The 10,598-nt window shown below is 58.3% G+C and overlaps 1 protein-coding gene across 1 annotated transcript in view; it reads right to left on the minus strand.

Annotated features, from left to right (window-relative positions):
- Window positions 1–690: 690 nt before the first annotated feature.
- Window positions 691–10,598, minus strand: part of GTSF1 (gametocyte specific factor 1) — a 13,917-nt gene continuing 4,009 nt past the window's right edge. The window contains exon 8 of the mRNA XM_086768652.1: window positions 691–928. Within this exon, the coding sequence (XP_086624778.1) occupies window positions 691–928 (238 nt within the window). The remainder of the gene's footprint in view (window positions 929–10,598) is intronic.

The raw sequence follows: 10,598 nt of genomic DNA on the forward strand, positions 1-10,598 counted from the left end.
CGCCCCCCGCCACCAATAGCCCCAGGTGGGACCCCCACACCCCCGCACCCCAACCTGCCAGCTCTGGGGATGGAGGAAGGGGGGCAGCGCCCCAAAAATAGACTTTTTCTGGCTGTTTTCTAGAGAACTATGGAAGGGGGGGGCAAAGTTTGTTGGTACAAAGCAGCCGCCCTGGGAGGGGGGTGGGGGGAGGAAGAAGGAAAGAGGGAGGGAAGAAAAGAGAGAAGGGAAAGAAAGTGAGAGGAAGGAAAGAAGAGAGGAAAGAAAAAAAAGAGGAAGAAAAAGGGAAATTGGGAAACAAAAAGGAAAGAAAAAAGGAGAGAAAAGGGAAAGAAAAAGGAAGAAAAAGGGAAAAAAGGAAGAAAAGTGAAGAAAAAGAAAGAAAAAGTAATGAAAAGGGAGAGAAAAAAGGAAACACAAAGGAGAAAAAGAGAAATAAAAAATTTTTAAAAGGTTTTAAAAAGTAAGATAAAAGGAGAGAAAGGAGAAAAAAGAAAGAGGAAAAAAGAAAGGGAAAGAAAAAGGCCCGGGGGGTCGGGGGGGTCGGGGGGGCCGGGGGGGGCAGACCCCGCTTACCTGCCGCTCCGGGCGCAGCTCCCCGACGGGGCGGACGGGCCGGGGGTCCCGGGGGGTCTCAGGGGAGCTCGGGGGCTCCCGGGGGATCCCGGGGAGGGGTGGGGGTGTCCTGGCTCAGGATGACCCGTCCCGGGAGGTCCCGGGGGGTCCCGTCCTTAGGGGTCTCGTCCCGAGGGGTCCCATCTTTGGGGGTCTCGTCTCGGGGGATCCCAGGGGTCCCGGGAGTCCCGGGGGATCCCGAGAGGTCTTATCCTCGGGGGTCCGGTCCCCAGGGGTCCCATCCTTGGGGGTCCCGTCCCGGGGGATCCCAGGGGATCCCAGGGGTCCCGGACCGCGCACCGGCCCCGTCTCCCTTCTCCCGGCCCGAACCCGCGTCCCCCCATCCCCCCACCCCGGGCCCGTCCCGTCGAGGTGCCCCCGGCCCGCACCGCCCCCGGCCCCGCCCCCAGCCCTGCCCTGGAGAGGGGGGGCGGATTTTGCCTTTTCTGCCTTCTTTTTTTTTTCCCCGCCCCCCCTTCTCCACTCTCCACCCCCCTCCGAAGCTCCTCCCAGGACCCCCCCGGGACCGGGCTGAGCCCCCTCCTCACCTCCGACCCCCGCCGGTGCCTATAGACACGCACAGAGGGGCGCGGGCGCCTGTAGGGCCCTATGCCCCCCCCCCATACGGGGTGCACACAGCCCCCTCCCCACGGATGTGGGGGTCCCGTGGCTGCAGCCGCACGCGCAGGGCAGAGCCCATGGGGCACCCGCAGCGCGTGTACAGCCCCGCTCCCGCAACGGCGCGCGCACAGCCGGGTGCGGGGTACCTATAGGTATTCAGCCACATATAGACGTAAATGTGTGTAAAAAAAACCCCCACCATAATTTTTACCCCCCCGCCCCCCCCAAAAAAAAAAAAAAAGCCAGTTTTCCTTAGAGGGCTGGAAATGTGGGGAGAAAATGGGGAGAAAACCAAAAATCCCGTGACTCCAGGAGCCGGCGCTGAGGGATGCAGGATGGGGATGGGGTGAGGCTGGGTTAATCTTAATAAAGAAGAAGAGGAGGAGGAGGAAGAAGAAGAAGAGGAAGAGAAAGAGAAAGAGAAAGGGGAAGGGAAAGGGGAAGGGGAAGGGGAAGGGAAAGGGAAAGGGAAAGGGAAAGGGAAAGGGAAAGGGAAAGGGAAAGGGAAAGAGAAAGAAAGAGAAAGAGAAAGAGAAAGAGAAAGGAGAGAAAGAAAAAGAAAAAGAGAAAGAGAAAGAGAAAAAGAAAAAGAGAAAGAAAAAAAGATATAAAAGAGAGAAAGAAAGAGAAAGAGAAAGAAAGAAAAAGAAAAAGAAAAAGAAAAAGAAAAAGAAAAAGAAAAAGAAAAAGAAAAAGAAAAAGAAAAAGAAAAAGAAAAAGAAAAAAAGAAAAAGGAAAAGGAAAAGGAAAAGAAAAATAAAAAGATAGAAGAAGATGAAGAAAAATCTAATCAATAATAGAAGAAGAAATGGTACTTTTTACAGTGCTTAAACAGCTGGGTGCGCATTTTGAGGCGGTTTTGGGGCTGAGTTCTCCCCAGGGTTGGAAATGAGTGCGAAAATCGAAAATCCCGTGACGCCAGGAGCTGAGGGATGCAGGCGGGGACCAGCTGGGGTTCAGGTTGTGTATAATAACGGCAGCGAGAAATCGAGCTGGAAAGGGAGAAATAGAGATAGAGATAGAAATAGAAAATAAGAATAAATGAATAATAAAATTGATGGTAAAAGACCCAATAACCCTATTTACGGGGGTTAAACCGCTAGGCGCACGTTTAGTGAGCAGCCAGGCCCAGTTAGGGCCCAGTTCCTCCCAGGGTTGGAAACGTGGTGAGAAACCGGAAAATCCCGTGACTCCAGGAGCCGGCGCTCGCTGCTGCGGGATGCAGGGGTCGGTCATTAAAAAAATTCCAACCGGATGGTGATAAAATGATAAAATTCCAGGTTATTTTCTATAAAATCCATCCTCTGCCTCTCACCCCTGCCCTTTTCACCCCCGGCCGGCCCGGGGCCAGGCGTGACCCGGTCATTGACTCGGCCCCGAGTCAATAAGTCCGGCGGCGTTGGCGCGAAGCACGGATGCGTGGCAGGGAAGATGAATGAGAGCGCGGGGGTAAAGATCTGCCGAGCCGCTCCGTCCTGGAATGACGATTTATCACCGGGGCCGGGAAATCATAGGAATCCAGATGACTTAATTATTCAGATCTAGGGGAAAAAAAAATTCAATATTTGGGGCTAGAAGGAGGTGCGGGGAGAGGAAAGCGTTCGCCTAGAAAAAAAAATATTCAGCTGGGGAAAAAAATCAGATATTGAAAAAAATTCAGGTAAAAATATTCAGGTGTTAAAGTATTCAAATATTCAAAATATTCAAATATTCAGATAGAAATATTCAGAGATATAAAAATACTTCGAAAAGTATTCAGCTATGAAAATATTCAGATTTGAAGTTGTCAAGAGAAAAAGCATGAAGCTAGAAAAATATTGAAAAAATTCGGATAGAAAAATGTTAGGAGAAAAAGTATTCAGATATAAAAATATTCAGGTATTAAAAATCAGGGGAGAGAGATCTGATATAAAAATATTCAGACACAAAAATATTCAGAGATAAAAATATTTAAATAGGAAAAAAAAATCGGATAGGAAAGATTTAGAGAGCAAACATTCGGATACAAGGAAATTCAGATCTAAAAATATTCAGATGTTGAGAAATTCAGATGTGGAAATATTCAGATATGGAGAAACGCCGATAGTTAAAAATCTGATAAAAAGAAGGTGTTAAATATTCAGAAAGGAAATATTCCGATATAAAAATCCAGCTGTTAAAATCAGCTATTAAAAATTGTTGAGGCAATTTCAAAAGGGCCATGGGGCAGAAGAGACCGAGCTGGGGGGGTCTGACCCCGCCCCGCCCCCGCCCGGGGGATTGCCCCGCGGTGGGGACGTGGCTGAGGCTGAAGATGAGGAGGATGAGGATGGGGATGGGGATGAAGATGAGGAGGATGAGCATGGGGATGGGGATGAAGATGAGGGTGAGGATGGGGCTGGGGCTGGGGATGAAGATGAGGGTGAGGTGAGGATGGGGATGAAGATGAAGATGAGGATGCAGATGGGGATGAGGATGAGGATGGTTGGAGCCTTCGCGCCCGGGCTCCTCCCGCCGCCTCGTTTCCCTTTGTCTGGGCCCCGCGCCCTCTTTGTTTCCCCACCCCCGCTCTTTGTCTCCCGCCAGCCGCCTCCTTCCTCCTCCTCCTCCTCCTCCCCCGCCAAATCCCCCGCGGATGGGTCCGGCCCCGGGCTGGGTACCAGGGCGGTGTCACCCCCCCATTTCCTCATCCCCAGATGCGCCCCCCCCCCGAACCTCCCCAATAAAAATCGGCCCGATCCCCGCCCCCCCCACCCCCCTCAGCTGATTTTTGGGTTGATTTCCCCTTTTTTTTTTATTTTCTAACTTTTGGGGACCGACGCAGCATCTCACCTCCCCAGCAGGTGCTGGGCTGGGGGGGGGGACAGACCCTCCCCGGCGGGTACCACTCGGCTGCCCAGTGCTCCCAGTGCTCCCAGTGCTCCCAGTAACCCCGGGTCTGCCCCAACTAGGCCCAGATCCTGGCATGGGGGGGGTGATGGGGTGCAGATTGGGCGTCCCACCCCGTGCACGGAGCTGGGGGAGGGGGGTTTCCCACTCTGATTTCTTTTTTTGCTTGGAAGAAATAAAAAAAAAGACACAGAAATGGGGCAAAAAATGGGGAATTCTGCACCCAAACTGCCCCCCGTTCTCCTCTTCAGCTGCGGGGATTTACAGGCCCCATCGCTCCCCGAAACGCTTGCACCTGGTTATTTCTCCTTTAGAAAGAGAAAGAGGTGCCCACAGCTCCCGTTCCCCCCCAAAAAACACAAATCCCGGCGGAAATCCCGGCGGCAGCGTCCGTGCGTCTCCCTAGGCCGCAGCGGACGAGGCCGAAGCCGCGGCGGCTCCGTGACGGGGCGTAAATCCGGGGGCGACGGATACGGGATTTGCCCCCGCGTTAGTTTTGCATCCCTGCGAGAGAGATTTGGGGAGAAAAGCGGGGTTTTGGGGCGCCCTTGGGTGGGGGCGGGTGGGCGATGCCGTTTCTCCGGGCAGGTTTGGCCGGGAGCTCGGGTCCGGGGGGGTCTGGCTTTGCCCCGCGGTCGGGTCCCGGGTGGGGAGGGGGGCGGCCGGCGCACCCCGGGTTTGGGGCTCTGAGCCCCATCCCTGTCCCAGGCTGATGAGGCCGCTTGGATGGAGACACGGGTGGCCAAAGCACCCACCTCCCCCACCCCAAATATCCACCCTCCACCCCAAACATCCACCCCCCACCCCAAACACCCTTCTCCAACCCCAGATGTCCTTCCCCAGCCCTTAATTCCATTTTCTAACCCCAAATTCTCTTCCCCAGCCCCCAAATCCCTCCCCAGCCCCCAAATTCCCTTCCTCAGCCCCTAACTCCTCTCCTTATCCACAAATTCCCTTTCCCAACCTCCAAACCCCCTTCCCCAGCCCCAAACCCCCTTCCCCAGCCCCAAATTCCCTTCCCCAGCCCCAAACTCCCCCCCATGGGTGCCACAACCCCCTCCCACGCAGGACCCGTCCCAGCTCCCGTGGCCACGAACCCCCTCCCAGGGGCACCCAGAACCCAAAGAGGGGCACCCATCCCACCCGACCCCCCCTCAGAGCATCACCAACCCCCGGGGGGGGGGACAACGAATCCTTTGGGGTGACACTGCCTGGTCCCCAGCGCCGTCGCCCCCACGGTGGGGGTGGGGTGGGGTGGGATTCCCCCCCCCCGAATGACCCGGCCACATCCGGACCCCTGGGCGAGGCAGCACCAGCCGCTCCCCTGGGAGCAACCGTGACCTCACCAGCCCCAAACTGGGAAGCTTTTCCCTCAAAAAAAGCTTTTTCCCTCTAAAAGGCCTTTTTTTTTCCTCTCAAAACCAGTTTTTTCCTCTCTGAAAGGACTTTTTCCCCTCTAAAATGGCTTTTTCCCCTCTAAAAGGGAGAGATTTTTCCCCTAATAATGCTGTTTTCCCTCTAAAATATCCTTTTTCCCACTAAAAATCCTTTCCCCCTCACTCTAAAAGGGCTTTTTTCCCTTAAAATGTTTTTTTTTCCCTTAAAATGTTTTTTTTCCCACTCCAATGGAACCTTTTCCCCTTTCCTTCCTCCTTCCCTCCCTTTTCCCACACTTCCCCCCCCCAAAGCCCCGTTTCCCGCCCGCCCTTCCCTCCCGCGTCAGGGACGGGGGAACAAAACCCATCTCGTGCAAAGCAGCCGGCGAGGGGGGAAAAAAAAACCCAAAACAAAAAAAAAAGAGATGTTTTTATTGGAAAAGATGACATTTTTATTGTCTCTTGTATTGTGCTATTTTCTTTTTTTTTATTACCCAGCTCCAGCTTTATTTTAGCCGGTAACAGAAGTGAAATTATTTTTCCGAGAGGTTTTTTTTTTATTTTATTTTATATTTTTTTCCCCTCCCCACTTTTTCACATCCGCATTTCCTTCTTAAACACCCCATTAGAAAAATATTGCCTGGCAGCTGGGACGCAGGCGCGGGCACGGCGCGGGGACGGGGGGAGCGGAGCGCAATAAAAAATAAAAGGAACCAATAAAGATTAATTATCTAATTAACAGAGACGTAAAATATAGAGAGGAATAAATAAGGCTCCTGCCCCAGTTTGGGAGGGGTTTGAGGCTGGGGTGGGGGAGGGCACCTCTGCTGGGCCCGAAACCCCGCGTTTGGCCGCTTTCTGCCCCAAAAAAGAGGGGCAGGGCTGCGGGGGGGTGGGGTGAGCGTCCCCCGCCCGCTCCCGTGGGAAACGGTGCCGGAGCTGGGCCCGGGCTGGGGGGCTCGGGGCGTCCCCCGGTTGTGGTGGTCTCAGAACTGGGACAGCCCGACCGCGCAGCAGCCTCGTCCCACAGCGTCCCAGTTCCACTGCGTCCCCATCCTGCAGCATCCCAGTACCGCCGCATCCCAGTCCCACAGATCCCAGTCCTGCAGAATCCCCATCCTACAACATTCCAGTCCCAGAGCATCCCAGTTCCGCACCATCCCAGTCCCGCACATCCCAACCCAGTACATCCAAGTCCAACAGCATCCCAGTCCCACATATCCCAGTTCCACAGGATCCCCATCCTGCAGCATCCCAATCCCACAGCATCCCAGTTCTGCACCATCCCAGTCTAGCAGTATCCTAACTCTGCAGCATCCCAGTCCCACAGTTCCCAGTTCTGCACGTCCCAGTCCCACAGTTCCCAGTTCTGCACATCCCAGTCCCGCAGCACCCCAACTCTGCAGCATCCCAGTCCCATAGTTCCCAGTCCTGTACATCCCAGTCCCACAGTTCCCAGTCTCACAGCATCCCAGTCCCACAGCACCCCAACTCTGCAGCATCCCAGTCCCACAGTTCCCAGTTCTGCACATCCCAGTCCCGCAGCACCCCAACTCTGCAGCATCCCAGTCCCACAGTTCCCAGTTCTGCACATCCCAGTCCCGCAGCACCCCAACTCTGCAGCATCCCAGTCCCACAGTTCCCAGTTCTGTACATCCCAGTCCCACAGTTCCCAGTTCTGCACATCCCAGTCCCGCAGCACCCCAACTCTGCAGCATCCCAGTTCCACAGTTCCCAGTTCTGTACATCCCAGTTCCGCAGCACCCCACCTCTGCAGCATCCCAGTCCCACAGTTCCCAGTTCTGTACATCCCAGTCCCACAGTTCCCAGTTCTGCACATCCCAGTTCCGCAGCACCCCACCTCTGCAGCATCCCAGTCCCACAGTTCCCAGTTCTGTACATCCCAGTCCCACAGTTCCCAGTTCTGCACATCCCAGTTCCGCAGCACCCCAACTCTGCAGCATCCCAGTCCCGTACACGCCAACCCAGCACATCCCAGTCCCACAGCATCCTCATCCCGCAGCATCCCAGTCCCGTACGTCCCTACGCAGCACATCCCAGTCTCACAGCACCCCAGTTCCGCAGCACCCCAGTCCCGCACATGCCAGTCCCGCCGCGAAGCTGCGGTGCGGGGCCGGGTGCGGGGCCGGGTGCGGAGCCGGGTGCGGGGCCGGGTGCGGGGCCGGGTGCGGGTGCGGGCCGTTCCCCGCAGCTCTCTGTCTCTCTCTAGCGGCTTCTCCCCGCAGAGCCGCTCAGGGCCCGCGGCTCCGCACAACCGGCTGCGGCGGCCCAGTGCCTCCCAGTGCCGCCCAGTGCCGCCCAGTGCCCCGGCACCAGGAGGAGAGGGGGAGAAGGGGGATGGAGAGGAGGAAGGAAGGATGGAGGGATGGATATGGGATGGGATGGAGGGATGAGGGGGAGGAAGCAGGGATGGATACGGGATGGGATGGAGGGATGAGGGGGAGGAAGCAGGGATGGATACGGGATGGGATGGAGGGATGAAGGGGAGGAAGGAGGGATGGATACGGGATGGGATGGAGGGATGAGGGGGAGGAAGGAGGGATGGATACGGGATGGGATGGAGGGATGAGGGGGAGGAAGGAGGGATGGATACGGGATGGGATGGAGGGATGAGGGGGAGGAAGGAGGGATGGATACGGGATGGGATGGAGGGATGAGGGGGAGGAAGGAGGGATGGATACGGGATGGGATGGAGGGATGAGGGGGAGGAAGGAGGGATGGATACGGGATGGGATGGAGGGATGAGGGGGAGGAAGGAGGGATGGATACGGGATGGGATGGAGGGATGAGGGGGAGGAAGGAGGGATGGATACGGGATGGGATGGAGGGATGAGGGGGAGGAAGGAGGGATGGATACGGGATGGGATGGAGGGATGAGGGGGAGGAAGGAGGGATGGATACGGGATGGGATGGAGGGATGAGGGGGAGGAAGGAGGGATGGATACGGGATGGGATGGAGGGATGAGGGGGAGGAAGGAGGGATGGATACGGGATGGGATGGAGGGATGAGGGGGAGGAAGGAGGGATGGATACGGGATGGGATGGAGGGATGAAGAGGAAGCAGGGACGGAGGGGAGGACGGAGGGCAGGACGGAGGAGAGGACGGAGGGGAAGACGGAGGGGAGGACGGAGGGCAGGAGGGGCGGAAGGAGCGAGGGATGGATGCAGGAGAGGCTGGAGGGCGGGAGGAGGCTCCTCTCCCGGGATCCACTGGCCGTTCCCGCCCGGCAGCGTGGGAGGAAGGCGAGGCCGAGCCGCGGGGCCGTTAACCGGCTGCCCCGGCCTCGCTGCAGCTCCGGTCGCCACCTTTGCCCCGGTTAAACCCCCGCTCCGCTTCCCGCCACCTCCGCCCCGCTTCCTCCCCATCGCCGGCCGCCTCGCCGGGCCGAGGGGGAAACTGAGGCAGGGAGCCGGGGGGGGGCACTCGGGGGTCCCCTGGACACCGCGGGGCGGCTCAGGCCTCGCTGGGCACCCGCGGGGCGCTCACCGAAAGTCACCCTGCGCTTCGGGGTGTCCCCGGGGCGACGGACGGCACCCACAGGGGTGGTCATGGTGCCTATAGGGCACCCACGGGGTCCCCCTGAGGTGGCCATGGTGCCTATAGGACACCCATGGGGTCCCTGGGGGGTGGCTGTGGCACCTATATGGCACCCATTGGGTCCCTGGGGGGTGGTCGTGGTACCTATAGGGCACCTATGGGGTCCCTGGGGGGTGGCCGTGGTACCTATAGGGCACCTATGGGGTCCCTGGGGGGTGGCTGTGGCACCTATAGGGCACCCATGGGGTCCCTGGGGGGTGGTCGTGGCACCTATAGGGCACCCATGGGGTCCCTGGGGTGGCCGTGGCACCTATAGGGCACCCATGGGGTCCCTGGGGGGTGGCTGTGGCACCTATAGGGCACCTATGGGGTCCCTGGGGGGTGGCTGTGGCACCTATAGGGCACCCATGGGGTCCCTGGGGTGGCCGTGGCACCTATAGGGCACCCATGGGGTCCCTGGGGGGTGGCTGTGGCACCTATAGGGCACCCATGGGGTCCCTGGGGGGTGGCCGTGGCACCTATAGGGCACCCATGGGGTCCCTGGGGGGTGGCTGTGGCACCTATAGGGCACCCATGGGGTCCCTGGGGGGTGGCCATGGTACCTATAGGGCACCCACGTGGCCCCAGGGGGTCGCAGTACCTATAGGGCACCCACATGGCCCCAGGGGGTCGCAGTACCTATAGGGCACCTATGGGGTCCTGGGGTGGTCGTGCTCCCTATGGGGCACCCACGGGGTCCCTGCGGTGCCCCCAGGCCCCCCCATTACCGCAGGGCCCTACGCTGTACCTACAGCCCCCCCTTGCCCTCCCACTCCCCCTGCCGCCCCCCCACGCCCCAGGCAGCCCCCAGCCCCCCGACCCCCACCAAGGGGTCGCCCCCCTCCCTCGGCTTCACCCTACGGCAGGTGGGGGGGGAAGAACACACACCCCCTCCCCCCCAAACCAAGGGGAGCCACCGCCTCAGCCCCCCCCGCCTTGGGGGGCAGCGCGCGGAGCCTCCAGCCCCCCCATCCCAGTAAACAGCGGTGCCCAGTTACTCCCGGGGGTGGATCCGCAGCCTCACGCTCCCGTTAATTCCCTTCTCCTCGGATTTCCCCCCCCCTTTTTTTTTTTTTTTTTTTGCTTTTATTTAAATTTTTTCAGGAAAATCCTGTGCCCCGCCGAGCAGCCGCAGCCCTCCCCCCCCCCGGCTCCGGGGGCTCCGGCGCTGCCCAAATCCACCTCCCTCCTCCAAAGGGATCCCGGAGAAAAGGGAAGGAGCCGGCTGTTTCCCACTGGGAATGGCTGATAGGTAGGGGAAAAAATAAAAATGAAACCCCATCAACTCCAATGTCCGTAATTAAATTTAAAAAGCTCCCTCTGCCCCTTCCTCCCCAAATCCGCCACGGAAAGGCCGGGAAGGGCCACGGGACCGTTCCGCGCGCAAGGAAACAGGGACACCCCCAGATCCGTCGCTTCTGCAGCTCTGGGTGTCGGGAAGCGCCAAAGCATCCCGCTCCGCAGCGCGGCCTGAGCCGGGCGGGAACGCAGCCGGAGCCGCCAACGCCTCCCCGCATCCA

This window comes from Chlamydotis macqueenii, chromosome 29 (genome assembly GCF_036417535.1).
Source record: "Chlamydotis macqueenii isolate bChlMac1 chromosome 29, bChlMac1.mat, whole genome shotgun sequence".
In the NCBI taxonomy this organism is placed as follows: domain Eukaryota; kingdom Metazoa; phylum Chordata; class Aves; order Otidiformes; family Otididae; genus Chlamydotis; species Chlamydotis macqueenii.